At 36.9% G+C, this 12184-nt stretch overlaps 1 protein-coding gene across 7 annotated transcripts in view; it reads right to left on the reverse strand.

Moving 5' to 3' along the window:
- The window catches only part of NISCH (nischarin), a 46957-nt gene that overhangs the window by 23169 nt on the left and 11604 nt on the right, over positions 1–12184 (reverse strand). For 6 of the 7 annotated variants that reach the window (XR_005557955.1, XR_005557956.1, XR_005557957.1 and 3 more), the window contains exons 5-11: positions 8493–8656; positions 6955–7050; positions 4761–4856; positions 4125–4274; positions 3727–3795; positions 1020–1205; positions 267–395 (exon numbers count right to left, since the gene is read on the reverse strand). Coding sequence is in view for 4 of the 7 variants with exons in the window: in XM_039353924.1 (XP_039209858.1) it covers positions 267–395; positions 1020–1205; positions 3727–3795; positions 4125–4274; positions 4761–4856; positions 6955–7050; positions 8493–8656 (890 nt within the window). In the remaining 3 variants the exon portion in view is untranslated. Of the gene's footprint in view, positions 1–266; positions 396–1019; positions 1206–3726; positions 3796–4124; positions 4275–4760; positions 4857–6954; positions 7051–8492; positions 8657–9636; positions 9775–12184 lie in introns of all 7 variants that reach the window. The other variant, XM_039353926.1, reaches the window with a different exon arrangement.

Genomic DNA, 12184 nt, shown 5'->3' on the forward strand with positions numbered 1-12184 from the left:
TCATAGAATGCCCAGAATGGAATTCTGGTACCTTTTTTGGATGGAATCTTGTAGGGTAGGCAAGGCGGGTTGTATGACGTATGTGAGTTTTGGCACTTTTTTTTTTTTTTACAAAAAAAGCACTGCACAAACCTAAGACATTTCTCAAACACTGTAAACCCTCTCATTTTATGAATTACACTGCTGCTCCTAGGCAATGATGTTTATACATCATACATCATATTCAAGTCAAAAGTCAGAAGATGAACCAGTCTTTGAAGATTTACCTCTGAGGCTCTGTCACCAAACTGAGCTAGAACTTTGGTCCTATAATCAGGAATAATACTCAAAGGATTGTTGGATAACACAAGCTTTTCCAAGCATGGAAGGCCTCCTATATTCCTTATTTCATCAATCTGAAAAAATAGAGGCATCTATTTCAAGCATCCATAAACATGGTCAAATATTTTGATATTACAACTGAAATCTACATTTTTACTCTGATTTCTTTCTGTCATATTTGATATATTTCTTTCTTTAATGTGATGGCTTTAAGAGGTATGCATTAAGCCCTCTCTTCTGAAGTTAATAAACCCATATCTAGGGTAGAAAAAAACCGCTTGCTCCATTCCTCCTCCAATAACTCTCCAAATATAAATTTATTACCGTGAGTATCTAGGTAAACTAGAAGAATGATTGAAAAGGAGACCAATTGCTCTATTGAGATTTTAAGCAAAGGCTTAATGAAAAAAAATTATTTCTGCTATATATAAGAGTTAAAACATTTCCTTTTTTAAAAAAAGAAGCCAAAAAGGTAGCATTCTAAAAGAGCAGAAACTAGATAAAAATGATGCAATAGAAGACGATTCTAACAAGTACATTTCAAACAGACTTCTAAAAATATTAATTGAAAGCGTAATTAACTAAGAATATTAGCTGAAGTGTAATTATTCCCTTAGCAGATTGACGCTTGGAATCCTAGACACACCGAGTATGGCATGACGAGTTCTGAGTAAACAAATATATAATTCTCCCAGTACCTGATCCACTTTATTGTTACTAAGATCCAGGTTAACTAAAGAGTAGAGTTTGTTGAGTCCAGAAAGTCTATCCAGATGATTCCCTGCTAAATTCAGCGTTTTGATATTTCCAATTTTTGTATGAATTCCTTCTAACGTTGAAAGTTTATTGTAGGAGAGATCCAGGTGAATAAGATTGTAGAGATGCTACAAGTGAATACATAAACAGGTTATGCTATATGTTACACAGACTTTGAAGTATTAATTCAACAACAGTTCCCCTTATTCAGAAAAAAATGGATGAGCTCAGCTAATTGCTTAAAGATGTGGTATGCAAAATGCATCAGAGGTTCACATCATTCTATTTTATGTTTCTCTTCTATATAGTTTCTGTGCTTTTCAATTCCATGTCATTGGTTTATAAGTCAATATTGAAAATGTATACTGTGAACTTTCACAATTGCAAAAACCTGGTACTATGAAGTTTGAAAGATACTTATTTTCCATCAATTAGAGAATAACCTGAAGAGCTCCCCATTTCTATGTTTAAACAAATATTTTACCAATAGGAATCGCAGGTGAGATATCTGAGCTGCTGACACCAGACTGCATGTTTAATTTTCTTTTAGTTTCCCACTCTGACATAAAGTGACTTAAATGTTAACAATTTATTTATATAACAAAACATGAATACAGTATTTATGTAAGACTTGTTTGTTTAGAATGGGTTTTCCATTTTCATCTTTCCACATCTAATAAAAATAATTTAAACTCAACAAATCATGTATTAATATCTATTCCACACATTTTACTGACTAACTAAGGCTTTGCAAGATAGTGATTTTCACATAATAGTTATGCCCTTGACCATTTCTAATACAAAACATGTCATCCTACTACTGTAGATCAGTGTTCTCAACCTTGGCAACTTTAAGATATTGGACTTCAACTCCCACCGATCTTAAAGTCACCAAGTTTGAGAAACTCTATTAGATCCTTAAATTGAACTCAGATGAAATTTTGGTCCTGAATTCCAATAATTACTTTTAGGTTGGGAGTGACACACTGAATCCTGTATGCTTCAAGTGACCTACCAGCATCCTCAGATCATCCTAACATAATTTGGCAGGTGGCATAATTTTAAACTATTTTAGGAGAGTTATGAAAGTAAGCTGAGGACCCCAAATCAGCCTAAAAATAGCACTACCTTTTGGTAACATTACAGCATTACATGATATCCCCCTTTATCCAGTTATTTTGAAGCTTAATTGTGGCCGCAATCCCTCCTAAACACTGCTTTCCCTACTTTAGGTCATATCCCAAAAAATTGGCTGTAGTCATTACACGTCTTATATGAAGAATAAACATTTCTACAAAAACTACCAAATAGAAACTCCAAGAATGGTGAATGTAACATTTATTTTATATTTTGTTTCCCTGAACTATACACAATATAGTCAAAAGTCTGCTGACCCATCAGCAATACTTTAAAAACGATGCTGAAGACTTCCCATGCTGAATTAATAGACATGGGATAGGCTGAAAACCTCCCAAGGGCTAACAGACATGGGATAGGCTGCACTTCATAGTCAAATTACTTTTTCAATTAGTGTTGGTGACAATATGCTGACATTGCAAACCATGCAGAGTGCTGTAAAGCACTATGGAGTGGTATATAAGTCCAAGTGCTATTGCTATCTGAAGTGCAGCATACAGTGGTACCTTGGGAGTCAACTGCTTTGAAATGCATTGAATTTGGTACTCAATGCATTTTGATGTGAAAATTTTGTCCTGGTACTCACAATTTTTTGGTACCCAATGTCAATGTCAGCTGCCTTGTGACTAATTACATTATTCCTTATGAGAATAAATTGGTACTCATCATTTTTGGTACTCATTGCACTTCCTGGAACCAATTAATGATGAGAATTAAGGTATCACTGTATTACTAAAGCAGACGACAGGCAATCCGGCTCAAATTACCATCTAGTATTGCTTAAGGGATTGCATGCATTAAAGATGGTAATCTCAAAGAGTTGAAATGGAAAAAAATTAAGAGAATGCATGCTATTGACAAAGGATATATTATACTACTGTGTTTCCCTGAAAATAAGTCCCACCCAGAAAATAAGCTCTAGCCTGATTTTTTAGCATGCGCCTAATATAAGCCCTACCCCAAAAATAAGCTGGGGGATGGGCATGGCCAGCACAGGAGGTGGCGAGCGCACGGGGGTTGACGATGTCTGGCAGTAGCCGCAGCCTGTGCAGCACAGGTAAGTTTGAGTGCTGTGCAACCACCAGGCCAGCCCTCCAAGCAGAGGTACAGAGGGGAGGCAGGAGATCTGGACATGCTGCGCAGCCACCTGGCTTGCAGGAGGTTTGCACAGTGGCACCAGCAGCAGACAGAGGCAGAGGAACGGGGAGGGGGAGGAGGCAGGCAATTCAGATGCACTGTGCAGCCACCTAGCTCATATATAAAAGACCAGGTCTTATTTTCGGGGAAACACGATACAAAGATATATACTAGATACAAGTATACAATATACAAAGGTACATACTATATTATACTATGCTATAATCAATTAATTAGTTCAACTAATACCAATGACAACAATCTGGAAGTTCTAGCAAATAGGCATTGTTATGAGAAATAAAAGCAAGAAGCATCCAGCTATATTAAAAAACACACACACACAGGCAACATCATTAAGATAGATTATAAGCAAACCTGTAAATTTTCCACTAGTGGTACATCATTGTGGCTTAAATCCAGAAATTCAATCTTCGGCATTAATTTCTAAAATAAAGGAATAGTAAGCCTTCAGTCCAATTAGAAGTTATCAATCTTGATCCAAAATAATTAATCCCTAATAATGTGAACCCTTAAGAATTTTAGAACTATTTTTTTCAAGCAATAGCCCAAGAAGAAATTTCAAGGGATTTTGTACAAGAGTGGACTTCTTTACAATTAAAAGCTATCACCATTCTGTAACATTCAATGTAATTATCAAGTCTTCTGCAAGCTAGAACAAGTATTAAAAGTACTGATTACATCGCTATGAGCAGAAGAGATATCTTCTCTGTCTCTTATGAAACTGTTCTGAAATATTTGTTATGAACCCTTACCACTGAATTGTCAATTTGAGCTATACTATTATGACTCATATCTAAAGTTGTTAATGTTCTCCAAGTTGGAATAACTGCTGTCACAGGATTTGAAGATGCACCTTCTGGCTCCCACTGGTCAAATTCATAGGCCTCAGGTACTAGGACCTCCTGATCAAGCCACAAATTGAAAAAAAAAATTAATATGAGGGGGAGAGAATAGAGATTTCTGATTAGTAAATCATTATTTGACAAAAATTGTTAACTTCTAAACAAATTTAAAATCTGGATAAGAAATTAAGATTACTGTCCTTTGCAAACATACTCTTTATTTTATGGATATGTCTTATTTAGAATATTTAACATTAAATTCTAAGAATACACACGCATAGATACACACATATGCACATGTGTGCATATGTGTGTATCTGTGTATTCTTAGAATTTAGTGCTAAATATTCTAAATAAGACATACCATAAAATAAATTTACTAAAAAAAATCAGTAATATCAATAGAGATGAAAGAATAGTATTTAAATGTATATAGTAAAACATCAAATATACAAAAACTGAGCTGCTGAATGAACAAAGAATAATTTTATGATTTAAATACAGCTTTTAACAAGTTATAATCATAATAGCACATCTGAATCTTACCATCATGGATGTTGCTGAGAATTGTACACTTAGTGTTGCTAGAGTGTGCTTTGAAGATATCAGCCCATTAATAAGTTTTGCACCACAGTGATTTATCTATTTTGAAAAAGCAATAGTAAAGAAAATGAAACAGCAATAAAAGAAAACATGAAACTGTTTCACATGAAATTTTACTTATTTACTTATTAAAAAAATAATAAAGTTTTTGCAGTATTTTATTAAAAAGTCTCCTTCAGGGGAATACTGTAAATGCAATAAAAGTCAAGAAAGCCAATTATAATTCCCAACATTGATTCAAATAAAAAAAATCAAATATTACTACTACTGAAATCAGGTTCTGGGGGGGTAATTAATACAGAAATCCGAAAATAGCCATGCACAACTACAAACAGGAGAACTCTTTCTCCTTACAAAAATGTGAAACAACCTTTATGAAAAATGTTTCAGTGCTTGGGGGATCCCTCAAAGAGTTGCTTTATGCAGGGATTGAAGAATAAAGAGAAACAGGCAAAATGGCCTCCACAGACTCCCTGCTATAAACAGACTTCTACTTGGAGTTAGCATGGGTTATGCTATGCTACCTTAGAAACCATGCGATGGGTTCTAAAATGCAACCACAGAATATGCACACAATACTCGGCTTCTGGCATCCCTAATTACAAGAATCTCAGGAAATTAAGATGAGAAATGCCAAAGGGGCTAAGAAGTAGCCCTTAGTCACAATAAGCAATGGTGGGCTAAAAACAGCAGAACTTTGACTAGATTAAACAGTTTTTAAAAAATTAATGTATACATTATCTTTCCATTGAAAATGTACTCTCAAAACAATTTAGGGTTTAAGTCAACCTAAAAATGCAAAAAGTAAAACAAAAATCACAAGTAACTGAAAACCTAATAATCAAACTATTGATGTTCAAAGGCCTGACTAGAGAAGTGTATTTTTGCAAAGACAATGGATACCAAATGCTAAATAGGTCATGCAAAGAGATGACACATGCTTAGGCTCTCCCTCATGCCGAATATACATGCTTCTGAAAGCAGGGCCTCCCCTACAGAGTTTAATGGCCAGTTTTATCAAGAAAAAAGCAGTCCTGCACAAGGCAGTCTGCTTTGATAGTCACCCTGTGGAAATGCCTTCTATGCGGGCATGGACACGCTCAGATAACAGGGAACAGGGCTTAGAGTTGTCCTGGCCTTTGAAAGGGCAGGGACCTCAATGCTTCTAACAGAAGGTTTCACAATATTCCCCTCCAAATAGTCACATAACTCTACAAAACTGTTTAGGGCTTTAAATGTTTAACACCAGATCCTTAAATTCTGATAAGTAAAACATCTAACTGCCAATTCACACTCTAATATTATTTAGCAGTTAGGCTGTTGCAATGGAATTTCTGGATTCTTTTCAGACCTAGCCCTGCTAGTGTGTTGCAATGCTCAAAACATAAAATGATATGTGAACTGGTGTTGTCAAACCCGACAGTCAAGTTAGCAGTAATGCTATAAATGCTTCTTTCCCACAACTATCAGCTAAAGATCAGGGTACATTCCAAGGGTGTGTCCCTCCTCTTTCAAGGAAAGCGCAACCCCATCCAGAATAGGCTAAATCTCAATCCCTGTGTTTAATCTCTCACTGATGAAGAACATGCCCATCTGCCTAGATTTAACTTCAATCTCTTCCTCATTACTCAGCTTGTCATTAAATTCAGACTGCTTACTGGTATTCAGGAGCAATAATCTACTCCAAAAACAGATTAGCACTTTCATGTAATTATTTACCATCCCAGACCCAACGCAGAATATTTCTGGACGTTAAAGGTCAGTGGCCTTTTAAGCTTTCAAAAACTGATTTCCCCCCCCCCCCCCAGGCCTTTGGGTTGTAACTATTAAGTCCCAAAATGCATGACAGGGTCATTCTATTTGGATTGCCATTTTATTATTGCTTATTGATTTATGTACTGCAGTTTTGTATTCTTTTTGTTGGGTTGTTAAATTTTATGTAAGTTGCTTATAGTCACTTTGATTGATTAGGGGAGCCTTACAATTTCTTTTAAACAAGTGTCCCTCAGCATGACTTCCTGGACAGAAGGATCAGAACCACTACCAGACCCAAGATGCCAATCAGTCCAGAAGAATACAAAACCCTTAGAGTACACGAGACCAATTTCCAAAAAGTACTCCACAAAGCTCTTTTTACCTGAATCTGATAAAGAGATTTAAATATTGATAGGTCAAAAGGCAAAAGATGTTCCTGAATATTACTGCTTCCAACAGGTCCACCTGTGCCAGTTATCTGGGGAAAAATATATATTATTATATGAATATGTACATATGATTTACAGAATAATAAACAGAATGTGCAGATATGGTTTTTGTTTAGAATACTGAGTATCTTGTCAAATTATATTCCAGAGTTTTATAAATATATACTGCAAAATTTTAATATTTATATAACTAAATTTAATAAAATATTGAGCCTGCCACATTGCTCAGTATCAAGGCACTGTGCACATTAGAAGGTATGTCCACAATCTTGTTCTTTCTTACAAAATAGTAAAAATATAAGGATTTAAACTTCTTTTTTAGGGTCTGATTTTAACATACTTTCCACTGTATTAATCTTTTAAATCTTTAAAATAATGTTCTGAAAATGCTGAGGCTTATAGATAACAATAAATAGTATCAATTAAGAAGTCCTTATTGAATTACTCATCATTTTGGCAATTAAACAAAGATTCAAATACTGCTAACATAGTGAAGGACAACTTCACATCAAATTATGTCTGGCATAGTGAGAGATTTCAAGCATGCACCGATTTGCTTGCTCAAGTATTAACATTTAAATGGGGGAATATCTGAATGAATTTTTAACTTCATTGAAACACTGGGTAAATTTATAAATATCAACACAAGTGCATGGTACAGTACTATTGTATTTCTTATCATCTGATAAATATAAGATCAAAAACATATAGGCTTATTCAAAGAAAATAAGTGTAACTTTGGAAAAACAGGATATGAAAAACTGTTGTAGTGAGATACAATTCTATAACCAGAACTGATACTTATTCAGATGGAAGTAGTACTGAAGCAAAAAAAGGAACTTAAGGAAATAATTAACATAACAGTATATAAAGATCTTACTAAAACCACATTAAAGTATTTTAATCTCACTATTTAATTTAAAGAAATCTTCTCAACACAGCTTTTAAAGCTCAATGTATTTTCCAAGAGTCTACCTTAGAGGCAATTATCTCTGTCTTCATGGAATTATCTCCATCTTCATATGGCGATCCAGACAAATATCTGGACTATCATATATTTTTTTGGCATTCTTGTTCTTTGTTCAATTCCAATGCTACTGGGAACATATGACTTTTAACTTACAATAAGATACCTATTAGTCTTTAAAATAAGAAAGATCTGAATTGCTAATTTAAATATGCAGATCATGGAGGGCCTTAACCATCCATCTTAACAGAAGACCTCAACAGTGCTACTTTCTTCCACCAAGGCAAAAAACACTTCCTATAAAGCAGGGGCGTCAAACTGCCGGCCCGCGGGCCGGACATATCATCCAGAAGCCGCGCCCACCCCATTGCCGGCAATGGCAAAACCGTGCCGATACGTTGCACGATGTCACGTGACTTGCGAGTTTGACATGTCTGCTATAAAGCATAGTCTCTACAGACAACATAAATGAGCAGCTGAAATATTTGCATTAGAGTCTGTTACCTTTAAATATTTGAGTCTGCATGTGAAATCCAGAATGTGACCAAGATCAGTTCTGGCATCACCATTTGCACATGTTGGTTTCCCCTGACGCAGCTGTTGAGTAACAGCATAAAGCTGCAAAGGTTTAATATTGAAGACCTCACCAGCCATAAGTAATTGCTCTCCTAGAAAACAAGATGTATATATTTAGAAATAATACCTAGAAAATAATATTGTAAAAGAGATATGATATGGTTATAGTGGTTAAAATTTGAAACAAGGATATACAATCTTTTCTGTTTCGAAGGACATTCTATCTTAGAATGGTGGTGGTTATCCAGAAAGTACAAGTACACGAGTACATTTAATCTACAAGCATTCATTCAATGACTGTTCAAAGTTACAATGGCACCAAACAAATAGTGATTATGATCAGTTCTTGGAGTTCTGACTGTCCCAATACCCCACAGTCATGTGATCTGATCTGGATGCTCAGCAATTAGCATGCTCTTACAACCTGTTGCAGTGCTGTACAATCAAATGACCAACATTTGTAGTCTTTCCTACTGGCTTCCCCAGAAAGTCAATGTAAGTCTTCCCCACTCATGCACCCTTTTCCAGCCCATCTGCATTCACGATGCGCTGGCTGTTCATGCATCCCCTTCCCCTCATGCAGCCTCTCTCACACACTCTTGCACTCTTCCTGTAATGGAATGTGTGGATAATCTTGGGAAACAAGGGGAAAAGATACTGCCTAGGAAACAACCAGACAAGAGACCCAAAAGCCTCTAGTCAGTGGCTTAATGGTCAGAGAAAGAAACTTAGGAAGGATTGGATCTAATGGATCAAGCAGTTATTAATGTAGCCTTACAATTAGTCCACCTTGTTGTGTTTTCTGCCTGGTCAGCGGGGAAGGGCTGACACTTTCCAACCCACTCTTCTCATGCACCTCCTTGGAACTTTGCATACACTCCCTGAGCGGCACCTCTCGCACACCCTTCCAAACTCATACTGCACCACTTGCACACCCCCTTGCACCTGCCTAATATGTGCTGCTTCCTCCCCAACCTTTATGCGCCTCAACTGGTGCCTCTTTGTATACCCTCTGCACCCTTCTTACTCACATGTACCCTCCCTGACCCCGCCACTTGCACACTCCCTTTACCTTCTTCCACTCTTGCCACGCCTCACTCACTGCCCATCCAGCAGGGGCCATTTACCTGTTTTCTGGCCCGGGACTTGCATCTTCCTGCCAGCTTTCCCAGTGATCTTGATTGTGGAATTTGACAGGAAGTTGCCTCACCTAATGACCGTGGGATTTAGTTAACAACAACAAACAAGGACTACAGGGATTGCTGTCACTAAGTGATGTGGTTGCACTTTATGATTGCATCTCTTAGCAAAGAAATTCCAATTCCAATTGCCCATAGTAAGTCAACAACTACTTGTAACATTTTAAAAAAATGGGAGAAGGAAAAATGGGCTGAATAATTTTGTTACCAATTAAATACTTAGAAGAAATAACAACACAAAATTTAAAAAAATAAATGAACCAACTGCCATTTCTAAGCCAGGGTAACGCCAGGCTAATTTCAATTCCAACAAAATCTAAGCCAGACCTGCATAGCGTGCAGCCCTAGATCCAACATGACCTAGATGACTGAGAATCTCCACAGACATTTAGCTATGCACTTTGGGATGAACACCCTTCGAATGGGTGTATGAAGGGATTTCCAGAAAAAGTGCAGACTACAGGAACCATTTGCACTTCAGTTTGAGAGGCAACAACACAGACTCATCCCCAACAGCCTGCGCCTGTCTTCAACGGTGAAGGGACACAGGGCACAAAACATCCTGCAAAAAGCACAGCTCCACAACTCAGTCCTTTCAGCAGTTCCAAGAAGGCTCCACACCCATTTGCACTACTCTAGGTGACCCTGAGGACACAGACAAACCCCCAAGTGGCCTCAAGGACTCTCTAAAAGAATGCAAATGACCGGCTATCTGCCAGGAATATAAATCCTTTCATTCCCCCCATCCAGTCAGAGCTGAAAAAGCTTCTTGGATGAGAAGTGAAACACATTCAAAGAAAAAGAAGAAAGTCCAATTGCCTCCTGAAAAAATACCTTTGGAACAGCATGCAGCCCGCTAAGCAACCATCTCTAGTCTGCTAGTATTTTTTGAAAGCTTAACAAATCCACTATTGCCAAACACCACTTCCTCCAGGATCGATCACCACCGCCTAGCTTTTTGCAGTCACCTCTGCCCTGGAAGACAAGGTGCCAAGTGCCTCTAAGTCCTCACCAATACTACTCGCTCCTGCACTGCCCCCACATCGCTACCTGTCAAACAGCGTCCCAGTTATTATTTTTTTGTAGCCCACAACAATTTCTAAAGTTGTGGTCCTTCCTTCTTTCCAAGTTGAGTATGCCTTATCTAAGTCTGAACTCTCTCGTTAAAGAGAAATTGTTCAGGGAATTAAACTGAAGTTTCAGGATGTATAGTTCAGTTATACTTGCCATGACATACAAACATAATATACATTTAATGTAATGCTTATGCCTATTTGTGTATCTATCATGTATATATCACACCTTAGCCATGAAAGCCAGCTGGGTGACTATGGGCCAGTCACACTCTCTCAGCCCAGCCCACCTCACAGAGTTGTTGTTGTGAGGAAAATAGGAGGAGGAAGGTGTGTTGGATATGTTCACCGCCTTGAGTTGTTTGTAAGAAGTGGGATACAAATAAATTTAAAAAATGAAATATAATTATTTGACCATCAAACAAAAGGAAACAATTTTAGATAAGCTTCAATAATCCTTTTTAAATATCACAAAGAGAAGAAATTTCCTATGACTCTAACCAACATATAGTAATGGCCAAAATTGTGGAAACCTTTTGGAAAAGTGTACAGTAGAAATGCCACCTTTGGTTAAGTTTCCACCAATTTTTCTTCTAATTTCTTTATAACTGTAGCCTCGTTCACTTAATAATACTATTTTACATCGCTTTCTGGGCAACGAATCAACTCTTTGCACCATTACTTTATTTTTATTACGTTTTACAAGCTCACTAAATGAAAGAAAGAAAAAAAACACCCAACCAACTTGATAGCGATCACATAACACACTGACAAATGACCTCCTCTCTGCTTCAATACATGACATCAATACCGTACTTTCCGGAATATAAGACGACTTTCGCAAGCATTAAAATCGCCGCCGAAGTCGGGGGTCGTCCTATACGCTGAGTCGTCTTATACGCTGGCATATACAGTAACTGAATCCTACTGTGATCTGATTGGCTCATTGTGAAAACACGATGACACCTGATTGGCTCTCTAAGCACTCATGCTCATTGGCTACAATCAGATGAAGGAAAGCTACCTGATATCAACCTAAGCAAGTTGTGCTTCCTTTTTTCTGGTTATTTGTCTATAACTTTTCATATAATATAGTAGAGATAATTGAACAAACTATGTTATATTGCATTCTTGATTAAATTATCTTTCCATTGATATATAATTTTATGGTACTACTCCAAAAAAAAGTGGTGTTATTAGCCATCAAACTTCAAAAATACACTTTTCCCAAAAGGGTTCCACAATTTTAGCCACTACTGTAATTGAAGATGCATTGCATGCTGTACTGTTATGAATGAGCATCCCCCAACATTTTCAACAATACAGTACTTTAGAATCTATTCACAGA

The sequence above is a fragment of the Crotalus tigris genome, unplaced genomic scaffold, assembly GCF_016545835.1.
Source record: "Crotalus tigris isolate CLP2741 ecotype Arizona unplaced genomic scaffold, ASM1654583v1 scf7180000018537.1059022, whole genome shotgun sequence".
Classification (NCBI taxonomy): domain Eukaryota; kingdom Metazoa; phylum Chordata; class Lepidosauria; order Squamata; family Viperidae; genus Crotalus; species Crotalus tigris.